Here is a 24,727-nt window from a genome sequence, read left to right as displayed (position 1 = left end):
TACAGCATGAGCGTAAGCCACCTTCTTGATCTTCTTGTATCTTATCAGCGTGTTGAGGAGGATCTTGCTGATATAGTATATGAGTTTCTGAATTTTGTCCTTTTCCTTGATAAGCACCACACTAATGGGTACCGTTGAAACAATTAAATAGAGTTGTAGCGTATCGATTGCTTTAGGACGGACGAGAAGAGGAGGAGAGGAAAGATAAACTTTCAATTTTTCAAATCGGCCTGCCACTCTGATGTCCATGAAATCCGTTTACTCCCTTTCAGGGATTTGAAGAAAGGAAGACATCGATCTCCTAAGCTAGAGACAAATCTTCCCAGGGCAGCTACTCAATCATTCAGCTCCTGGACTTCTTTGATGCATCAGGGAACCGTCATGTCTTGGTGGCTTGAATTTTTTATGGATTTGCCTCGATACCCCATTTACTTACCATATAGACGAGGAATTTTCCTGAGGCTACACCAAAGGTGCATTTAGCCAGGTTGAGCTTCATCTGATGCCGTTTCAGTATTCCGAAGGATTCTTCGAGATGAGTGACATGGTCTACAATTTTTACGCTTTTAACAAGCATGCCATCTACATACACCTCCATAATATGGCCAATCTATGACCTGGACAGCTTATATACTAGCCTTTGATAGGTTGCCCCTGTTTTGAGGTCAAAGGGCATTACCTAGTAACATTATTTCCCCCATCCGTATAGAACGTGGCTTTGAGGATGTTGGGGTTGTGCATCATGACCTGATTGTAGCTAGAATAAGCATCCACAAAACTCAACATCTTATGACCAGCTGTACATCAATGAGTATGTTAACACGAGGCAAAGGATAATAGTCCTTAGGGCATGCTTATTCAAGTTAGAATAGTCGATACAAATGTGCCATTTTCCATTGGCCTTTGGGACCATGACCAAATTGGATAGCCGCTCAAGATAGTAGATTATCCTAATGAAGCTCGTACTCTTCAGCTTATTGACTTCTTCTTTAATGTGCTTCTACTTGTCAGGTGCAAATGCCCTTCTCTTCTGCTTGATTAGTTTTAGGGAGGGGTTAACACTGAGCCTGTGCTCAATAACTTCTTGAGCCATTCTTGGAAAGTTAGCTGCCAACCATCTAAACACTTTAGCATTACAGCTGAGAAACTATATGAGTTCCTTCTCTCGGTCGCTCTGCAGATTTGCTCCAATTTGTACCACCCAAGACGGGTTCCCTTCTTTGATTCCCATAGAGATAGTTCTTCTGTCGGTTCTCCTCTTTGCTCATTGGTGTCGTCTCTTGTGTCTTCAATGGAGATAGACGAAGACTAATTAGCCACTACTTTTCCTTCTATGTTGTGGATGTAGCATTTTCATGCCATCTTCTGGTCTCCAACACAAATTCCGACACCATTTTGGGTTGGGAACTTCATCCTGAGGTGATGAGTGGAGATAGCTGCCTTCAGGGTGTTGAGAATGGGCTGTCCAAAAATTCTATCGTAGGATGTAGCAACAGCGACAACCATGAACATCGTCTAGACTGTAGATTGTTGAGGCTCGATCCCAACTATCACATGCAATATTATAGACCCCCTACACAACACAGATGCTCCCGAGAAGCCGTATAAGGGGCCGTTGGTTGGTAGTAGCCGATAATAATCAAGCTTCATCTTCTGGTAAGCCTCATAAAAAATGATATTGTCAGAACTTCCGTTATCAATCAAGATGCGATGAACTCCAAAATTAACAATCGTTGCAGTGATCACGACCACATCATCCTGAGGTAAGTGAATGTCTTTCAGTTCTTCATCCGAGAAAGAAATACTTGATCGGTTCTTGACTTTTGATCGATTCGGTCTGTACTAAGTACTTCTCTGGCATATTCCTTTCGGACTGAGTTGGAGATGCCCCCTGCAACTAGAATACCGCTAATGACTGTGATGGTACCAGCCAAGGGACCTTTGTTAGAGGCTTCGGGAATGGTAACACCTGTGGATGGAGGATTCGGGAGTCTTTGATTTCTCTTCTTAGGTTCTGGACCCCTTTGATCTCTTCCTGACAGGTTCCGTCATTCAAGATAGGTCTTAGGTTGGTCCTCATCTTGTCTTATGTATTGTTGCAAATATCCCCTTTGAATGAGCTCCTCGATCTCCTTTTTTAACATCTTACACTTGTCCGTTATATAATTGTATTCGTGATGGAAACGGCAATATTTAGGATGGTATTTGCTCATCATGGTAGGTGGCATCCTTGAAGGCCATTTTAAGATGCCCTGATCCTATATTTTTTGCATTAAAATATTCATACGAGAATGGGTCAGGGGAGTGTACCTGGCTTTAGGCTTGAGGGGGCTTATGGGCTGACCATAGATCTGGTCTTGGCGTGGCCTTTTGCCTTGTCGGTTGATTTTCACTTCTTGTTCTTCTCTAGGCTTTCTTTTCTCTAGGGTAGCTCCTTCATGACCTTTTCTGGCTTCCAAAATTTCTGCCAGGTTGATGAATTGCTCAAGACAAGACAACAACTTTGTGAGGTCTTTTGGTTCTATCATTGCTACTGACTTAGCTAGTTAGATATCTTGGATCCCTGCCAGAAGAGCGGCGACGGAGATGTGGGAATCCAAGTCTCTTACCAACACGCTTTCCTGAGTGAAGTGTCTAAGGTAATCCCTAAGAGATTCGTCGGATCATTGTCGGATCATCATTAAGCTGACTGAAGATCTACGGCGAGTCCTGCTGCTCATAAGATGATGGGTAAAAGCTTCACCTAACTCGCAAAAGTTGTTTATGGTTTTCTTGGGAAGGCGAGTAAACCAAACCAAAGCCAAGCCTTCCAAAACTGTATTGAGCGCTAGTGCTAAAATGAGGTCTCCCATGCCTATGAAGGCCATCACAGCTTCGAACATGTCCAAAAACTCCTATGGAACTGACAAGCCAGTGAATGGCTTAATAACAGGCATCCTGAAATTTGTTGGTTGAGGAACAACAATAATCGCGTCGGTGAAAGCCGTCTTATTGGTGGAGCACTCTTACTAAGTTCGCCGCCTAAAATGATGTCTCCCATGCCTATTAAGGCCATCACAGCTTCGAACATGTCCAAAAACTCCTATGGATCTAACAAGCCAGTGTATGGCTTAATAACATGCATCCTGAAGTTTGTTGGTTGATGAACAACAATAATCGCGTTGTTGAAAGCCGTCTTATTGGTGGAGCACTCTTACTAAGTTCGCCGCCTTCTTTGTTTGCTTGCTGCTTTTCTCAACTGTTCCCCCTGGGTATGGGGAGGAAGGTCTTTCTCCGATCCTGATTAATTGTCAAGACCAACTCCGCTCTCATCTCTAGCTTCTAAGAGGGTTGGTGCAACATTCGCTTGGCTTCCACGAACCTGCATTTGTGGTATCGAAGCAATTTCGTTGTGTTCGACATGGAGATTTGGATTCCTTTATTGAGCAATGGCTTAGGCCAAATCCTGCAGAGTTCCGACCACATGGTGAAGTCGCTGGTCAAGATGATTAAACTCTACTTGGGTTACCGGAGTATCATGAGCAGTATTGGTAGGAAAAGTTTATGTGGCATGAATGTTATTTGCTTGGATATTAGGAGAGTTTGAGGAACATGTTCGGGTTCTCTCCTGGTTTGGCTATTGATTATTTGTCTAGAGGTGGCTTGTTGCCCCCTACTCTGAACCATGTTTCTTCTCTCACACTGGTCTCTCAAGGGTTTGAAGATGGTGGTTATGAGGACAGAGGCCCCATGGTGGGCTCCAAATTGATACAGCCAAAAACTGAACGGGTGGCACAGGCTGTCATATTGCTCTAACCTGTACAAAAGAGAGAGAACACCGGAGGTGAATTGGGGATGGCCCCGGTGTAATCCTTCGATGCCTAAGTCAGTTCTCAAGGCAACCAATTAAAAGGGAGAGACATGATCAAGAAGAAACTTAGAGCCAAATCAGAGTTCTTCGACCGTAGTTGAATTATGTCCAGAACTGGCTCTAAGATGAGGGTTCGAGTTTCATCCGCCTTACCAAGTGTCTTCATCTAACCTTTATAGACGATCGAGAGGATATGTCGTGTTATGACCAAGGTTCTAAAATTCGGGTTTCGACATGGTTTTGACCAGCCAGAAATCGAGTTCGTATAAGTTTCGACCATATCTTGGTCGAAGCCTAGGATTTTTTCCCATTGATGGGGAAACCAAGGTTTCGACCCCAAAACAAGGTTTTTTAGGTCTGATTTTTTGCAGGTTGCCTATTTTTTACATGTTAAGTACAATCCATGAATTACATTCACAAAATCACTGAAAATGGTACTTGTGGTTATTGACCGAAGTTTACTAACGTACGCTTTGATACAAACACTAAAGTTGGTATTATAAATACTTAGTTCACATAATTATAAAGTACTTGAACCCAGAATATTACATTTAATCCAAATAACACATTAAGATGTCCCTCTTCAATTCCATGTGGAGTTTCTTGGTGGGTCTAATCCACGAGCAGCGTACCACTGAAGATTGCGAAGCCGTTCCTCCGAATGCACAACATATGTATCCCATGACATGTTATAAGACCAATTGGTAACCACCTTTCTCTTCCCTCTAAGTTAATTCTTCCCATTGTCATTCGAAAGGTAAGGTGAGCTTGTACTAATCTCATAGCCAAGTTTGTTTCCTATGATGCTATTTCTCCTACAGGTATTGCTTTTTAATGTATACCCAGGTTGGAATAACCCTTATTGGGTTGCTTGTAGACCCACCCAAGCATAGAAACACTCAAATCCAAGTTTAAGTGGCAGAATAGTGAATAATTCAATGTCTAAAGGAGGATGGCAAATTTGTAAATAAGTGAAAGTTCGTAAGTGAATGGCAGAGTAGTAATTTGTTGGAACTCCAAAACAAAAACAAAGGTTTATAACGTACCTAGTGAAAAGGGTAAACTTGGAAGGGGAAAAATCTTAATGGCAAGATGTAATTACTAGGAAAGGGAGGGGTAGTTAAATCGAAAGCAAAACAAGAATCGTAGAATAGGGAAGGCATTTTGTCTTCAACCTTGGAAAAAGATGCAGACGGTAGAACCAGGGGAGAAGATGGTTCGAGCACCAATACTCCCTCATGCAAGATCGATTTGAACTCAAACTTCAGGGAGGATTCCTTACCCGCTAACCTATTAAACCCACTCAGAAGTCACCTGAATCTATCACCAGGAACCAGGTAATGAATTTCTAAAGCATGGTCTGACGGTAGTCTCTGATTTGGGTTTAGTTGCAGGTCCGAGACTTGAATGCACTCTCAAAATAAAAGAGGGTTTTAGATCAGGGTCTTGGATATCGAATCGCATATGGAAGGGTGATCTAAACCCCAAATCTCAACGAATTTGAGGATTTTAAATCCTAAATCGCATACCGAAACCAATGTTTCGATCGAAACCTGGCCAAAACCGGCGGAACTCGATCGAATTTGAGGATTTTTAAAACTCCAGCATGATTTCGTCTCGGAACCTGTCGAAACTGAGACAACTCGACGGTTTCGGTCGAGTTTTCGATCCATGGTTATGACATGATGGGACGTTGAGCCCTTACGCGACCCAAGATTGGTCGGCTTACACAAGCATGATTTAGACGCGAAAGGACTTGTTAGAAGATAATCAACCCTTTCGATGGATATTAGATCACCTTAAACACACCTTCAATAAATGTTGTCGAAGTGTAGCATGACTTGACACCTTGAGACGAGATGTAAAGGGGATATGGACGATAGAGGCCCATTCCTCGTTTCCCATTTCCCTAGGACGATTAGTTATTGCCTACGCCGTCCTGGTGCTTATGTCAAACACATGCTTTTATATCCTATGGAATAGCGGGCTAGCCATCCCTGATTCCAAAGGCTTCCAAGAATCAATTCCAAGCCATGTTCCTTTATAAACCGACTCTAAGACATGCCACATGTTATCCATATGTGGAACGAAATTTTCGTGACACATTAGAGAGAATGGTTTTCCTACTTTGAGATAGGGTAGGAAGGGAAGGCTAGGTTTGAAGAAAAAGTCGGGGGAAAGGGGATTTAAGCCGGAAAAGGGGGTGGAGCATTGTAATTGTATCCAAAACCTCCGATGTTCACACATTTGGGCCACTTTTGTTTGAACGAGAATGCCCTATCACTATTAAGGGTTGGTTGTGAAATTCCATTTTTATCCTTTAACTAAATAAATCATAGATAATGTAGCCACTTGATTTTTTTTGTGTGAAATTACATCAATTGTCCTTCAATAAAAAGTTAAATCAATTATGTTAAAGGGCAGGTATAGTCTGGTTACAAAGTTTGATTGTAACCTTCTTGGTTACAAACAGACTCACCTTTAATAAATTAAGGGGCGCTATTTTCAGGGTGGGACGTAGGGGCCATGCTGCGCACGCCAGCCAATGAGAGCACACACGATGGCACAAAAGGGGCATAATTTCTGCCATACATGGGGGCATGGCGGTCATTCCGACCCCTATTGTGCGTGGGCGTGGCCCTTGCATCTCACGCGTAAAACATTCTCCCATAAATTAAACATTTACATAGGATAAAAACTATTTTTTGTTATAATAAAAGGAGAAAAGTTCTCTAGAGGGGGAGTGTACTGCCCACACCTAGATATAGAGGGGGACAAAATGACTACCCCACCCCCATGAAAGGCGGAAATCCCACCCGTATGTGCCACCTCGCTTGCTCTCATTGCCCACTACGCATGCATGCCCAGTGCCACGCTCCCCTATAGAGAATGTCGGCCCTAATAAAAAATATATTTTATCATAAAAAACAAGACCAAACCCAACCCACCTACATCCCAACAGGGTCGAGCTGGGCTGAGCTTGGGCTTTTGAAAACCCAGGTCCTGTCCGGCCCACTTGCTCTCTGGTGCTAATTTTCACGTGCCGGCTAGTAGTTGAGCCTCTGACCAATCTGCATCAGCAAAGCCTGAAGACTGAAACTGAGAAGCTCCCTTGGGCCTTCACTGGCCCCACCAAGGCTTCCCTCTCCCTTTCTCAGCAAGCCGCAGGCCAACAACATCCTCCCAAGGAAGAGAGGTGAGACTGGTTCAGAGAAGGCCAGAGGAAAGGAAGGTCAAAAACAAAAAAAAAAAATCCATTATAACGCTCGAGTCACGCAAACAACTCTGCCTTTCCCCATGCGCCTCAACGACCCCAACAGCAAAGTGGTAACGTCTCTCTCGGTCTCTCCTCCCCATCTATAACCGCTCTCTCTTTCTCAATGTCCTTCCTCAACTCCTCTGCTGCCAGTCTGCCACTCATTTATGCCTTCCTTTTTTATTAATCTTTCTATCGGTATTTCTAATCTGAGCTTTTGTCTTCGGCTTCCATAACCAGGAGAGGAAGAGAAGGGGGTTGATGTGGGATGGGAATTCTTATATTTTATGGAAGAAAGGAGAGGAAAGGCGTAACAGCTGAATGATATTGATAAAAAGAGACCCATTTGGTTTTTCAGTTTTTGATGACATATTTCCTTCTCTTAGGGTTTGCTCGATCAAAACCTGTCGTAGTCTTCAGGTAGCTCTCGTGGGTCAAAGACTGTTTTTTTCTTGGGATCCTAATTTTTTTGTTTTTTGGCTTCTTTGCCTCTTTTGAATTTCCTTTGTTGTTCAGATCCGATGTTTTCCATTTTTTTTATTTTTTTTGGCTTTACTTATGCTGTTAGCTTGTTTTTTTTTTTTTTGGTGGGTTTCTCATTTCCTGCATTCCCTGTTAGAGTTTGGTTCTTTCTAGATAATGTGTATGCATGGTATTCTGAATTTAATGGTTAATGGGGGTCAAATTGAACGAAACGATTGGAACTCTTTTGGTATTGTTTGGTATGCTGGAACTGCAGCTTGTTTTGGGAATTCAATTCTATTATGAGCCCTGACTTTTATTTGGAGGGAACCCACCATTCTGACTCTTTTTTTTTTTTTTTTTTTTTTTAAATTTTTTGGTATTATCTCCATTATAGGAATCAATTGTCGAATTTGCTCATGCTTATGTTGATGAATGCTATTTCTTTTATTCATTATGTTGGTTTAGTGGCTGTTTGCGTCCACTACATTGTTCTTAAATATCAAGAATTTATAATTGTCTGTGTTAGTTGAGAATATGTGGTGTTTTTTTTCCATTTGCTAATTCAGTTAGTCAAGTTTATGTCAACCCATCCAACTGTAAGTGTTTTGAGTTCTTCTTACTTACTGATTGATGATCACAAATAGAGGTTTTGACTTGGAACTCTTTGCCAAACACTGAAGGAATGGATTCAGAAGATAAAGTTCTTTGCAAGGGGGGGGGGGGGGGGAGGATTATTCTCTATCATATCCAATGTTTTTATATTCCTCGACTTTCTGATTTAATGATTGCAAGTGGTAAAATTGTAATATGGAGTATAATTTAGTGACTTAGGTTAGAGGACAAAATGTCATGTTTGTTCCTCTTCCTGTTGGTTTTCATGGTTATGATAAATTGAATACATATAATGTAATTTCTTCAATGTATCTGTTGGGTACATTTTTTTTTTGGCAACCATGCTACAGGATTATATTTGATGACTTAATTGTGGTCTTTTAGTCCTTTGCTTTCTATTAAAGTTGAATCCATTTTTAAACAGATTCAGGTTGTGAACACAGATTTTGAGAGACAATAATGTTGAGAAGAGAAATCAGAGCAAAGATCAGTGTGGAGATTCACCTTCCAACTCTGCCATTCTATTTTTAGGACTCAAAAAACAAAGGATTACTTACTTGAGTATTGATGGAGAAGAAGAATGAAGAAGAAGAAGAAGAAGAAGAAGAAGAAGATATGACTAAGCATCCCACCTAGCCTCGACTGGAGTCCCACCAGCCATTAATGGTATCCCATCACATAGCACCGCATCTCACAGTAATGCCAAATCGATTTCGAACCAGGGAAACCAGTAGAAGATCGATTGCTGCAAGATCAATACAATAAAATGAACAAAATTAAATAACTGAAACTTTTTTTTATTGCTATTTTTTTGTTTACATATGAAGGAGAACACAAAAGGATAAGAAAAAGAAGAAGAAAGGGATATAGAAGGGAGGAATAGGTTATGCTCTCTCAGCCCAAGACCTCTCACCCACGGTCTCTCACCGTTGCCGCGTCTCACAGCTTCAACCATAACTCTTTTTTCTTCAATCTCTGCCTCTTTTCAGTTCAGCCATTTACTTATTTATAATAAAACCTAAGACAAGTTTTAGGAATAAAATCCTAATAGCAATATAATTGACTACTAAAGAATCCTAAAAAAAAAATAGAAACTACCCATTACATAAAACACGATTTTAAAATAGAAAATTCATAGTCTAATAAAACCCCATGCAAGATATAAAACTTCCTAAAATCTAGGACGAAAAAGGTTATATAATTCCTCCTTCCGCTAGCTGTCCATTGGCACCATATTATTCCTCGATTCATCTCTTCCATGCCTCCTGCTAGCTGTCCAGATGGCTGTGGGCCCACACAATTGATCATTATCTTTTCAAATGGCTGGGGCCACAAAATCTGATGTATTATCTTCCAAATCTGGGAGGCTCCCCACAAATCAGCAGGTCGATGTGGCGAATGGGCGAATTCGATTCTCTTTACCCACTGACTCGATTACTATCCAAATCTGGGATATAGCTCTTCTGGTTGGTGGCATATCTTGGTAGAATCGATGCTGCACCGAAAGGGCTGCTTGTGATAATGCTCTGCACTTGGCATTATCAATTTGAAAATATCTAAAGATCCAGTACTTGTTCCAATATGCCCCATAATGCTTTAGTTGATGGATTTGGATAGATTCTGGTACGTTTTTGGTGATTCTGTATGTTTTAATTCCTCTAGGCTACAAGGGCCGAGTAGAGTTTCTAAATCATCGTCAAAGCTTATGTTTCTTCAGGGGCGGGGGTTAACCTTTTGCAACCCAAAAAATGGGACTCAATTTGCACTTAAGACAGTTTAGCTTAATTATTCAAAAGTTCTGAAAGAGTATTCGTCAAAGGATCAATTGAGAAGGAAACTAGAATCTTGGAACTTAGTTTAAAGGCCTAGGTAAAGAATCCTATACACCCATTTAATGTAACTTAAATCCTAGGATTCAAAATCATATCAACAATTATACTTATGCAGCGAATTTTCTTAGAGGTCAAATGTGTTTTAATTTGGAGAAAATTTGAGAAAATATTAAATGTAGTTATGAAGCAAATCTGAGAGAGAAGCTTGGAATTTGTCATGAAGAAAATTTCACCTCAATTGATGACTTCTCATCTGGGTTCCCTGGTGGAAAGTTATATCATGTCCAAGCTAAACTACCTTGTCTATCTACATTTGGAAGTTTCATTTTCCATTATCATTTCATCATGGTCTACTTGCTGCCGATTGGTTGGATGGTTTGTTGCTTAGTTTACAATTTTCCTTTTCAAGTTTTTAACACCAGAATATATGGTTACAAAATGAAATAAGATCAGTCGTGTATCGGGAGAGGGGATTGGTCTGAGAATTTCTTTGGCCCTCCCTTGGGCAGCTGTCCTGTTCTTTACTGAAATGGCAAAGTTGAAGGGGAGATCACATCTGGCTGTGGAAGCCTATCTGTGGAGATTCAGGATTGGTCAGGAAGGATATCATGCTCAGACCTTGAGTTGAAGTGGTTTAGAAGGCAGAGAATTTGTTTGAGTATAAAAAGCTGCCATTGATGGTGTTAGATTCTAAGCTTACAAAGTTGTCCAAAAGTTGGGTTCTGTCCCCTCTGGGTATCAAAAGTAGAGTGAGATGTAAATGGATCAAATTCGAATTGGATTGGGTACCGTTTACAATTCCGCTATCCTAATTCGATCCAATATCCGCCGAATATGGTGACACAATATCAAATTCGAATTCGACTTGTTAAACGGATTCCGGGTATTATCTGCTTCGATTCTTTCAGCAAACGGATGCCAAATATCCAAATGTTTCTATCTGATTGCCGTTTTCTATTTATTGAACTTTATTTCATCTTAGAAATAAATTCATTACACTCACTTTTTCAAACCAGTTTGAAATCCTAGATCACATAACAAATAAAATGCAAAGAATCACCCAAATATAAAATGCAAAAAGAATCAATAAAAACCATTTTGGTTGTTGTTCCCTCCCTTTCATCCTAAAATATCCTTTAAAATTACATGCCAAGATTGATGATTGAAGTAAATGAAGTCAAACAAGAATAGAAACCCTGTTGGTTGTTGCTCCTCCATTTTATCTTAAAATATCCTATAAAATTATATGCCAAGATTGATGATTGAAGTAAATGAAATCACACAAAAATAAAAACACAGTTGGTTGTTGATCCCTCCATTTTGAAGTTGCTCACATAACACAACATCCTGAACCCAACACCTGTCAAGGAGTCGCTCACTCACTCCATTTTGAGCTTTTGAAACATTTAAAAAAAAATTATCCGACCTGTAGATAATAGGGCAAAATTATCAACATAACCCTAATATTGGATGGAAATTAAATATACCCAATAGCATATGGGCCATAATATATCTTTGCTGGTCTTGTCCACCATGCCCAATTCACTTAAGATCCATTTGAGTGACTTCAGAGAATAGTGGTACAGAGCAACAATAATATGGAAGAAAGAAGAGAAAGAAGAATCTGAACTCCTAGGAAAGGATTCCGTTCAGCTGATACAAAGGCTGACCGGTAATTGATTAAATGCTAATATGTGACAAAACTGATGCTAATATTAATACTGGACAGAGAATTAGGAAGTACTGAGAGCAGAAGCAAACACTATCTAATTTATTGGAGAATAAGGGTGCAAAACCTCAGAATCAATTAGAAGGGATTATGAAGATCACTGAAACTAAAAGAGTCCCATAAGTTGACCTAAAGTTTTAGTAGTGGCAGAACTGGACGTAGGAGAATTGGCTGATTATAGAAGAGAACCGCAATAGTGGATTCTCCCAAAAAAAAAAAAAAAAAAAAAACTCTTCTGGAAAATCATATGTTTTATTAAATTTATTCTATATTTCTTTACCATAATTTTTCTTTTATTATGCATAACAACACAAATTCTCCCTTGGTGTTCAAAGGATACAAGTATAACACAGATATTAAACTGACAAATTGAGGTTAAAGCAATGAAAATATAGAGAATTTGGGGCAAAAGATGTAGAAAACCTTACTGGTCAAGGCGTACAATACGATGCCGACAAAGATGAGAAGCCCAGCAGGAACTAAGATAACAAGAGGCAGAATAGCTCCATAACTATGTACACTCCCACAAGACAAAGTCCCAAGCTTGGAACCACATTCACCAAAGTAAGCGTCAAAAACAGACACCCAGACACAGACCCAACAACAGAAAACGATGCATATGAAACATAAAAACAGAGATAAAGAAGAAAACGATGCATATGAAACATAAAAACAGAGGTAAAGAACAAAACGATGCATATGAGAGATTTTTGGCTTTCCTAATTCTTTATTTTTTTTTTAAATGTGTTTTTACTTTTTTGTTTTGTTTTTTTATATGTTTTTCTAATAGATATATGATTACATATATCATAGTCAAATAATAATATATATAAAACAATCATATTTTAACTTAGAAGCTACTAAGTTATAAATATAAATAACAAAAAATCTAAGAAGGCAACTTAATCGGATAGACAGATACGGATATTTTATTTTGGATATTTTAATACTGTTAGATAGCTAAACAAATTGGATAATAATTGGTTGGAAACAGGGATTTCCATATTCGTATTCGATTAGTTTTCAGAAGGATTCGGATAGTTTCTGGATAGTGAATTTTTGAATACGAATCCTCATAAATGGATACGAACACGGATCGAATTTTGATTTTCGACTATCCGTTTACATCCCTAATCAAAAGCTGCCAATGATGCATGTTGGGTTCAATTACCGGTGGATATAGGCCCTAAAAGTCAAAAGTTGGAATCTCTTAGGCTGATATCAGGAACTGATGCTATCTGATAAGTTTTTTTTTTCAGTTCTAACATTTTAGGAAACGGTATTGGATAAAGTTGTGCAGGCTTTGGAGTGCCGCCTTGATTATCAGGTGGCTTCGCACTACCTCTGGAGGCCTTTGGAGGTACTAGCACTTGATTAGAAAAGCTAGGAGTCTTTGTGCTATGGGGGAATGTCTCTTTCTCTTGAAGATTGAGATCTGCAAACGGCATTGCAGATGAAATAGCGAGATCTTTGGTTAATAGGCAGAACTTGTATTTGTCTCTTATCCTATTATGTAATCCTCTTTTGTTGCTCTGGGTCCTGGTTTGTTGATTATGATCATTTGTTGTTGTTGTATATTGCAATGTACTTCTTTTCTCATCATTAAAGCCCACTTGATTGTCAACAAGGGGGAAAAAATAACAATACAAAATTTCTTCAATTAAAACTAAAAAAGAATGGAAAAAAAAGGAATGGCTACTAACTCAAATGGCTGTATAATTTAATAGTAATTGTGGTTTCTAAAGAGCTTAAATCATGTAGCACATATATTGATGTATGGGCTTGTTGATTGAAGATGTGGGCCTATAGTTCAAAAACTCGTCTCGACCCAGTGTCTTGATCAAGTTGAGACATTTGAAATCTCGAGATCTTGGCGAGACAGTGCATTTTTTTTGGGGGTTTCGGTTTGATGTTTTGGTGGGCAAATAAACTTTATGGGAAGCTTGTTTTAGGCTTAATAAACATATTTAAATCTTCAAATTGTGAAAAAAAAAAACCATCCAATTTGGTGTTTTGGATTTGTACCCTTGGTTGGCAATAAGTGTCTAACCCTTATGTAATATTGCCTATTATAGACAATATTGTTTGAGTGCTATGAGATATAATTGGCAAGTAAAACAAATAAATTATGCAATAATGGATGAAGAAACATAATATTGAATAATTTTTTCACATTTTTGTTGTAGGAAAATCCTTTTTTTTTACCGGAAAAAAAAAATTATATATATATATATATAAAAGAAACTTCAACATTGTTAGGTCGTAGATTGGCCTCTAGTGTCGGACATATAAACAATCTACCTCCATACAACAAGAATTTGTTGTATCTGCTTTCAAAAAATAGATTTTAGGAATAGTAAGTTTACCTGAAATAGTTGAATGTAGTCAAATCTTCCACAATAAGCAGCAATGGATCTTTTTGTAGTGATGTGACAACCCCGAGTAGTGTATCCTAGAAGTGTTGAGTGGTGATGTGGCAAAAAAAATAAAGATTCCATGCTTTCCCCCTTCTCCAGATCAAAACCCACGAAACAAACGAAATAAATTTGAAATATTGAACTAAAGCTTGAGACCATGCCTTATTATATAGGGGTTTGTAACATTTCGGTGAGATGGTACTAACAGTACCGAAATCTCGCCAAAATCTTTGTAAACTCGATAGAAACGATGTATGTTTGATATCTCGTATGCAATCTCATCTTGACCAAGTCAAGATCTCTGAGATTTTCGAGATCTCGCCGAAATCTCGATGAGTTTTTGAACTATGTATGGGCCAACAACCTTGTCATGTCCGGCCCAAATTTAGGCTCTAAACAGATCCGGGGGTTCCATGGGGATTAACCTTGGGGTGTCCAGCTGCATATGTTGAGCTTGTTCTCTTGGGGTGACACTCCCTAATCATATTTAGAATCGAGTATATATGCTCTTTTAGATGCTTTTGGTTGTAGCATAAACTCCCTGAAGTGTGGCGAACTTAATGAGCAAAATAAGAAAGAGATATTGTAGTATTCATTAACATGTTTGTGAACATCGCATTTTGTTTAAATGTTTTTAGTCTTTGGGGCCCAAATGATTTTAATGCAACCCAAAGGTTCAAAACCCCTATTTATTTTGGGTCACTATGAGCCCACCTGAATAAATAAATCCAAATATACGAATGTAATGGCAATTCTATAATTATTTTGAATTTTAGGACCTTCAGGAAAGATAGACTTACAGACAGAATTGATGTGAAACTAAGAGGTTGTTTTTTGGATTATAGCAAAGTATGGGAATAAAACATAATTAACTTATGAAGGCAAAAAGATTATGATTAATTATCAAAGAAATTGGACTTACTTGTAAATACAGAGACTTAATGTCTTCTTCAACCTTACAACTCTAATGATAATGGTGGAAACCAGCTTCAGTTCAGGTAGGATAACTGTCTTCTTCAACCTCACAACTCTAATGGAAATGGAGGAAACCAGCTTCAGTTCAGGTAGGATAACTCCCTCATATAGACTCTATTGCAGATTTATCACCAAACTGGGCTTCTTTTATTAGGAATAAGTCTAGGGTTGGGTTACATACATGTTGGGCCTTTGATCCCATGGGTTTTTAATGTAATATGCCACTTTTATGGGCCTAAAATATGGGTATATATGTTGCATACGGGATTAGCCCAATACTTAGTTTATTTTTATGTTTTTTTAATTGAACCGATTCAAATTGGTTGCATCCAATTTGTTCAATTTAAGTGATCATGTGACTTGGTTAAGTGATCATCTGACAACTTAAGCGGTCATGTGATGTAAGTTGGGTTGGATTAGGACTCTATAAGTTCAGCCATGTTTTGAGTCTATTTCTTTTAGTATTTTAGTTTCCTAGTTAGTTTAAGTTGCCTCATAGGTTTAGGATTGGGTCAGGCCATTTCTTTTTAGTGTCTAAGTCTATGTTTGAGTCTTCTATATAAGTTTGTAAGGGAGGCCAGCATTGTACACGAAATTGATAAATAAAAATTAGCTTTATGCTTGCTGCCATTGTTGCTGCTCTTTGTGAGTCTATATCCTTGCGGATCTCAAGGTAGAAGGGATTAGTGGATCTCCAATCGACTCCTTGCATTGTGAAGATCGGGAGAGCTGCTACTTATCTCCTTGCATCGTGAAGGTTGGGAGACCCCATTGTTCATCTTCAAAGTTGCTAGCATTGAAGACCTACAACAAGTAAGAAATTCTGCAACTATTCTTCTTCCTTCTAGAAGGTCACATACAAGGTGATTTTTGAGATCTACCAAACCAGCCATCCGATTGAACTCAAATTTTCACCATACCTCTATTAACCCTAATTTGGGAAGTGATTCAAATTTGACCTAATTCCTGTGGCCTGATTTGAATATATTCTCATATTTTCCATTCTGCCCCTACCTCCATTAAAGCACAGTTTCAGACCTTCAACCATACTTGATTATGATTTCATGCTCAGAATAAGTAGTTGATTTCATGACATGTTAATTTTGAAATTACTAACCTAATAATATCTCTAAACCCTAGAATCCCCTTCTCCTACCTCCATTAGGAATTGTCTCAAATAACCTTATCTTGCTGCCCAACTCACCTAACCTACTTCCATTCACTCAAACATCATTAAACCTATACAATTAGACTTCCCGACACCTGCCCATTATTACTATATAAGACAACCCTAACCTAAACCTAACTTTAACCCTAATTTTGACCTAACACTCAAGTTTCACCCATTCGGATGACCTATTCAGATTAGATCCTGGTTGAACTGGCTCCTAGTAGGTCTTCGACCTATCTAGGACTACATTAAGTGGTATCAGAGCTATGGATGTATATGGCATTCCAGTTCTGCCACCTCCACCAGATGAACAAGGTTTATTTGCCCTACCCTCATATGATAGTGATGATGGGGCTGATTACTATGAAGACTTGGGTGAAGATTATGAAGATACCCGAGGAGTACATGTTGTAGCACGTATATTGATGGTTGAAACTGAAGGTGAAGATTGGCGACGTAGCTGCATATTCTATACTCGTTTGAAGGCTAGAGAACGCACTGCTCAGATTATTGTTGATCGTGACAGTTGTGTTAATGTGGTTTCTGAAAGATATGTGCAGAAGGCCAATCTGAAGCGTGAAAAGCATCCTCTACCTTACAAGGTTGCTCTACTGAATGGTAACAAATTAGAGGTAAATGAAAGGTGTTATGTTCCTTTACAACTCCAATACTATGCTGAAGAGGTTTTGTGCGACATCATCCCAATGCAAATGACTGATGTGTTATTGGGAAGACCTTGGTTATATGACAACGATGTTGCTATTTATGGAAGAAAAAATCAGTGTGTGTTTCAACTCAAGGGACAATAGATCATTCTAAATCCTCTTAATCTACCCTCTGAGATGCGCAAACGACAAATTATGCACAACAACCAGAAGGGGACAGATTGTGAGAGTAAAGTCTTAGCTGTACCACAGAAGGAATTTGAGCAGATCAGCCATGATTCAGGTCTGATCCTAGACGTGGTTACACAACAAGTTACTGCCCAGCCTGAGGTCAAGTTAGCATAGCCCATCAAGGAGTTATTGCATGATTTTTCTAATGTAGTGTCAAAGGAGCTGCCAAACGAGTTACCCCCACTGAGAAATATTCAGCATGTAATTGATTTGGTGCCTGGTTCTACTTTACCAAATCTGCCAGCCTACAGAATGAATCCTACAGAGCATGATGAACTTAAGAAGCATGTCGGAGAGTTGATCCAAAAGGGTTTCATTCAAGAGAGCCTAAGTCCTTGTGCTGATACAACGGGAAATGAAGAGGTGATTCCACAGGAGAACAATGACCTTCAAGATGTTGTTCTTGAAGAGGTGGAGCTTGTGTCTCCAACATTAGATGAGAAGGTTACTAACACTGAAGACTCTATGGACAGGACATTCACAGTTGCTGTTGATTCAGAAAAGGAACACATAGAGTTTGTTATGCCACCATGGTTCTTCGAAGAGAAAGCTCCACTCCTTGAAGATTTTATTCCTAATGCCCCTGCCTCACCAGAATTTTGTTTGGGAATGGTTAAAGCTGCTACTCATAAGTTGTTTCCCCCTCATCACTGCAAAATTCGAGGACGAATTCTTTCAAGCTGGGGAGAGTTGATGCTGATTTATCATCAAACTGGGCTTCTTTTATTAGGAATAAGTCTAAGGTTGGGTTATATACATGTTGGGCCTTTGATCCCATGGGTTTTTAATGTAATAGGCTACTTTTATAAGCCTAAAATATGGGTATATAGGTTGCACACGGGATTAGCCCAATACTTAGTTTATTTTTATGTTTTTTTAATTGAACCGGTTCAAATTGGTTGCATCCAATTGGTTTAATTTAAGTGATCATGTGACTTGGTTAAGTTGTTATGTGACAACTTAAGTGATCATGTGATGTAAGTTGGGCTGGATTAGGACTCTATAAGTCCAGCCATGTTTTGAGTCTATTTCTTTTAGTATTTTAGTTTCCTAGTTAGTTTAAGTTGCCTAATAGGTTTAGGATTGAGTTAGGCCATTTCTTTTTAGTGTCTAAGTCTATTTTTGAGTCTTCTATATAAGTTTGTAAGGGAGGCCAGCATTGTACACGAATTTGATAAATAAAAATTAGCTTTATGCTTGCTGCCATTGCTGCTGCTCTTTGTGAGTCTATATCATTGTGGATCTCAAGGTGGAAGGGATTGGTGGATCTCCAGTCGACTCCTTGCATTGTGAAGATCGGGAGTGCTGCTACTTATCTCCTAGCATCGTGAAGATCGGGAGACCCCATTGTTCATCTTCAAAGTTGCTGCCATTGAAGACCTGCAACAAGTAAGAAATTCTGCAACTATTCTTCTTCCTTCTAGAAGGTCACATACAAGGTGATTTTGAGATCTACCAAACTAGCCATCCGATTGAACTCAAATTTTCACCATACCTCTATTAACCCTAATTTGGGAAGTGATTCAAATTTGACCTAATTCCTGTGGCCTTATTTGAATATATTCTCATATTTCCCATTCTTCCCCTACCTCCATTAAAGCACAGTTTCAGACCTTCAACCATACTTGATTCTGATTTCATGCTCAGAATAAGTAGTTGATTTCATGACATGTTAATTCTGAAATTAGTAACCTAATCATATCTCTAAACCCTAGAATCCCCTTCTCCTACCTCCATTAGGAATTGTCTCAAATAACCTTATCTTGCTGCCCAACTCACCTAACCTACTTTCATTCACTCAAACATCATAAAACCTATACAATTAGACTTCCCTACGCCTGCCCATCATTACTATATAAGACAACCCTAACCTAAACCTAACTTTAACCCTAATTTTGACCTAAAATTCAAGTTTCACCCATTCGGATGACCTATTCAGATTAGATTCTGGTTGAACTGGCTCCTAGTAGGTCTCGTACCTATCTAGGACTACATTAGACTCACCTCAACCTGAGACTTCGGGTGCAGATTTCCCAAACCAAAGCTTCTTAGGAATCACCATTAGCAGTTCCAGAAATCAGAAATCAGGTTATGTCAATAAACAGAGTCTGAAACCATAGGGGGCAGAAGTTTTAGGTTCATAATTGATTTCAGGTAAATAACTCTTGACAAAAAAGGACTTAGGTAACAATAACCAAGGGTCTTAGTTGCCCAGAAAAACGTAGCATATGCCCATGATTTCAGGACAAATCGATTGAACATCAGGGAGTTTCAATCAGATTTTGCACAACGTGGTAGTGCTGTCAGTAGCATGAAAAAGGCAGAATAACTTAAGAACAAAGACAGGGAAGGATAAAAGAAAAGAAAGAAGAGAAAGAAGAGAAGAATAGACAAGATCAGACCTAAGAAGAATATCCCCGACCTGAATTGAGCAAGGAAGAAGCAGAAGGAAAAAGAGAAACAACATCACCCACCAGCAGTTCACACAGGGTAGCAGCTCAATAGCTTGCAGACAAACACAACTCAATATTTCATTCCAATCTCTCCATACATGTATAGAATTAAAAGATCACGCCTAATCAAACTCCATAACTGAACTTTGACTCCTATCGTGGCTATCTATCAAGTAAAATAAATTTCAAAGTAAAAGAATAGCCCCAAGAAGTAAATAAATTCCCTACCAACCTTTATTGGACCAAAAACCTAGTTTGAGTCGTGTTCGTCTCGGTCTGGGTTTCCATATCAGATCATGCCGGTCCAGCCACGTACATGTAACTGCTTCAGATTTTAGTCTATTTGTAAGGTTGGGTTTGCATTTTTATTTAGTGAAAAAGTTACCAAGTATTGCATATTTTGAATTAGTCTCTAATATTTCCACCAATGTTAGAGATACCAAAGAAGACTAGTTTAGCTGTTGCTTGAAGGTTTTAATTTGGGTCATCTGATATTGTGTACATTCCAAGGTATGTTGAGATTCCTAGTTGAGTTTTGTACAGTTTTCCGAAGTATGTCCGTAAATAACATTATGGATGGACTTGACTCCTGGATAGCAAGACGGTTTGTTTGGTGTTTACAGTCTGTGAGGCTTATCTGAGGTACTTTTTGGGTTGGAATCAAGTCATTATGTAGGCCTTAGTAGGTAGCATATGTTGTTAAAAGGTTTTCTTCCAGGTTGGGTACATCTAAGTAACCAAAGTGTGGAGTGGGTGTAGTGGAGTACCAAATTCATAGAGCTCCCAAAGTTTGGAGTGTTTTTGGAGCCCCAGGCATATAAATTATGTATTTATTTATATTTACTATGTCATTGAAAATTAGCAATATTTAAAGAATAATTATTATTAGTAAATTATTTTTTTAATGTTTGATTCTATGTGCATCAGATTTGGGATTGATGTAGTTTTCTAATTCTTTGTGCAATTTTATGAACATATGCGTCAAATCTTTATTTATTTTCAGTAATTTCTCTCCTATTGAAGTACTTCTTATTTTGGTGGTTTTCTTCCAGTTTTTGGTGTACAGAGTTTATCTTTGAATGCTCACAGTACACCAGAGAAAAATGAACATTCAGATGCTGTCCCTAGAGGTCAGGAGCTCCTCCAAGAATATCTCAAGTCTTGTCCGAAGAAAGAATCGCTTCGAACATGCTTTGATAAGGAAAAGAAACATTCTGCCTCGTCAAAATATAGAATGAGTGAAAATGGCAGGACAAGTAACAAAGGATCTAAGAACCAGGAGCCAAGAAAAACTTCTAATCACTCCATATTAACCAACCATGAGGCTCCTACATCTAAGAAGCACCTGAGAAAGGGGGAAAATCCTATTCGACTTTCGCCAGCTACAGAGCTGTCTCCGGAATTTGAGTTTTTAGGCACTTGGGTTTGTAAAAATTCTGCATGTAGAGCTGTCCTAACTTCGGAAGGCACATTTTGCAAGAGGTGTTCGTGCTGCGTCTGTCATATGTTTGATGACAATAAGGACCCTAGTCTTTGGTTGGTCTGCACATCTGAGTCTGGTGGGAGAGACTCCTGTGGGTCATCTTGCCACATTGAGTGTGCACTTCTACGGCAGAAGGTGGGGTTTGTCAATCTTGGGCCAATGATGCAGTTAGATGGAAGTTATTGTTGCGCTTCTTGTGGCAAAGTCTCAGGGATACTTGGGTAAGTAACTTTGTTGCACTTGCACTTCATCATCAGAATTGCATATAATGTTGATAATCAATATAGAAATGTGATCTTTGTTTACATTTGTTGGACTTTCTTTTCTTTTTTCCTCTATGAATTACAAAAATGAATGTTAATCTGAAAATGAATATTAATCCAATTCATTATTGGTCAATACAGTGACAGAAGTCACAAAACAAGTAAATGATTTAAATGTTAATGGAATTTATTTTAGTTGACGACTGACGTACAATAGATATCCCTCTCTGAAATGATTTTGTTGATGTGATGTGCTGAGAACTACTTACAGATATTGGAAGAAGCAGTTGGAGATAGCAAAAGATGCTCGGCGTGTAGATGTTCTGTGCCATAGGATATCCTTGAGTTATAGGCTCCTAGAAGGGACTCGCAGGTTTAAAGAACTCCATGAAATTGTAGAAGAAGCTAAAGCAAAGCTAGAAACAAAGGTTGGTTCAGTAAGTGGAGTTTCAACCATGATGGGACGGGGCATTGTTAGCAGGCTGTCAATTGCTGGTGATGTGCAAAAATTATGCTCTATTGCAATTGAGAAAGCAGATGCATCTTTGAATGTTATTTCTAGTGCCGACAAACATCACAGAGGTTAGTTCCTACTGAAGTAAATCTATCCTGTTCAGATTGAATTTGAAGTTCCTCACTACAATATTGAACCAAATTCTTTGTTTCCATTTGCAGAGGATTCACTTCCTGCTGCTTGCAGATTCCAATTTCAAGAAGTGACATCCCAGTCTCTTATAATTGTATTGAAAGAACCATCCTTTGCATCCTTCAATAATATTAAAGGCTACAAGCTTTGGTATTGCAAGAGCAGAGAAGAGTCATACACCAAAGAACCAATTTCTGTCTTTCCGAGAGCTCAGAGAAAAGTTTTGATATCAAACTTGCAGCCCTGTACAGAGTACACATTTCGAATAATCTCATATACAGAGTCCGATGATTTGGGTCACTCTGAGGCAAAGTGCTTTACCAAGAGCGTGGAGGTAATACACAAGAGTTCTACTCCAGCACTTGCTATGGATCTTAAGAATGAGAACTCTCACATTGAAGGAAGTTCTTCTAGTGCCAAGGGGGAGCCAATGATGTCCTCTGCAGTTGGATCATCTGGTTTCAAGGTTCGAGATCTTGGAAAGGTCTTACGTCTTGCTTGGGCACAGGAAAATGGCTACGCTGATGGCTTTTGTAGTGCTAATGTGGATGACTGTTGTGGCAGAAACAATGCGGTAAAACCTGAAGATGTGGAAAAAGACCAATCTCGAAATGTTACCCCTGAACTTGATTTAAATGTCGTTTCGGTGCCTGATCTGAATGCTGAGGTAACTCCACCATTGGAGTCTTCAAGAGATGATGATATTGGATGCACTTCTGAACGGGTTGTTGAGGTTGAGGATGATGTTGCTTCTCATGGGCTGGAGAAGAAGTGGTGATTCTCAAACATGAACTGTTAGGCAGTAAGAGAAGTGTCTACTGTAGAGTCCCGAATGGAATTGTGTAGAAAACGGACATCAAGCCCAAATGTAGATACATTTGATTGTGATAGCGCTCTGATTAATGGATCACCATTCCGACTCTCTAGTGTCGCCAGTCAGTTTGATGAAACCTTTGAGTACTGTGTGAAGATCATTCGATGGCTAGAATGTAGGGGTCACATCGAACATGAATTCCAGATGAAATTCCTGACATGGTTCAACTTGAGATCAACTCATCAAGAGCGAAGAGTGGTACACACCTTTATCCAGACTCTGATTGATGATCCAAGCAGCTTGGCTGGCCAGTTGGTTGACTCCTTTCTAGATATCATATCCAGCAAGAGACCAAGGAATGGTTTTTGTAGTAAGCTTTGGCACTGAATCAGCAGTGCAATTAAAGATTGCTTTGGTACTTTGTTATACTTTCTGATTTACTCTTGTTTATTCACATTTTATAAGTAATTCATGGTCACCTTAGGAAGTGATTCTTTTTTGTTGGGTAATCCTTTCAATCTAAGATACTGAGAAGAAGGTTTTTTATTCTTAATTAATGGGAAACCAGAGATATCTTGTAAAAGGTGCTTGATCTATTGTTTGAACTTCGTTTTCCATTCTTTTCTAATGACATTCATAGATAGCTAGATTTGAGATTGATCCATAGTTGCTTTATGAATGTGATGATATTGTTTTTTTTGTGTGTGTGTGTGTGTGTGTGTGTGGAGCGTGGGGATGTGATGAAATGAACCCTTAAAATGGGCAACCCAACCATGGGATAGTTATTACACTGAGTGACTTCCCAAGCTTTGGGTCCTAATTAAATGTATCGCCAACAATGTCAAACACTTTTTCCCCTGTATTTTTTTTGGTAGAAGTGAAGTTGTGCCAAACTTGAGAAAGCTGAATTTTAAAACTACATTCCCATGAGGGAAAAAGAGATTAGGCTAAAATTTACTTATAGATGATAACGTGGACAACACTTCCACATCAAAATTTGAGTTTTAATTGAACTGTCACATGATAGATATTTGGATTACGATCAAGAGATCATAGGTTTGAGTATGGAAACAGACTCTCTGCGAAAGCAGGGGTAAGGCTGCATATATTATGACCCTCCCCAAACCCCACAGTGGCGGGAGCCTTGTGCATTGGATAAGCCTTTTAATGAAACCTGTGCCCATTTCTTCCTGTCAAGGCATCAAATGTCTCTGATTTTTAATGTCAGATGATCACTGCTTGAACTCTTAAGTAATAATTTGGATATTTTATAGCAATTTAGGCTTTGTTTGATTGTCACGAAAAGTAATTTTTCAAACTGTGAATAATTATCTTTGTCACTTTAGAATATTATAAAGGACTCAATGATTATTCGTTCATTGGAAGTAGATGTGGAAATTTTGGGGGATAAGGTGTTAGAATCTCCTTGGGTTTTTTTGTGTAACCCTACATAAGTTCCATACAATATACTAGAAGACAATTGAATAAAGAATATGGAAGAAACGATGTGTACCTTGCACCTACATGTGTTGATAAAGAACGATTGTGAATCCACGACCAAATTTGGATAATCGCGATGAGAATCTTTTACAGTCTCCAAATCTCCCTTGAAGCTCTCTTTCTTGTGGAGAAAAGAGAAAAGTGATTGCATGGACTCTCATCAAAAGTATTTATAATACTCTCAATTGTTAATTCACTTTCACAACGGGCCGATTTGGCTCAACTTGAGAATAACCAGTAGCAAGCCACGTCATCCCATGTATTTTGATTCCCATCAATGACTGACCAATTAATTAATCAAGCCCACATATCGACATTGAAAAAATCTAACATTCTCCCACTTGGGCTAGGTTAATTATAAAATC

At 38.8% G+C, this 24,727-nt stretch overlaps 1 protein-coding gene across 1 annotated transcript; it reads left to right on the top strand.

The window, feature by feature from the left end:
* Positions 1 to 12,884: 12,884 nt before the first annotated feature.
* Positions 12,885 to 23,300, top strand: LOC122672923 (VIN3-like protein 1). Its single transcript, XM_043870426.1, is given in 4 exon segments — positions 12,885 to 12,969; positions 20,709 to 21,360; positions 21,674 to 21,984; positions 22,078 to 23,300. Coding segments are annotated over 3 exon segments (1,953 nt in total). The 5' UTR covers positions 12,885 to 12,969; positions 20,709 to 20,890; the 3' UTR covers positions 23,250 to 23,300.
* Positions 23,301 to 24,727: the final 1,427 nt, after the last annotated feature.

This window comes from Telopea speciosissima, chromosome 8, assembly GCF_018873765.1.
Source record: "Telopea speciosissima isolate NSW1024214 ecotype Mountain lineage chromosome 8, Tspe_v1, whole genome shotgun sequence".
In the NCBI taxonomy this organism is placed as follows: Eukaryota; Viridiplantae; Streptophyta; class Magnoliopsida; order Proteales; family Proteaceae; genus Telopea; species Telopea speciosissima.
Note: the sequence above shows the minus strand (reverse complement) of the source record. Positions and strands in the feature narration are given on the sequence as shown.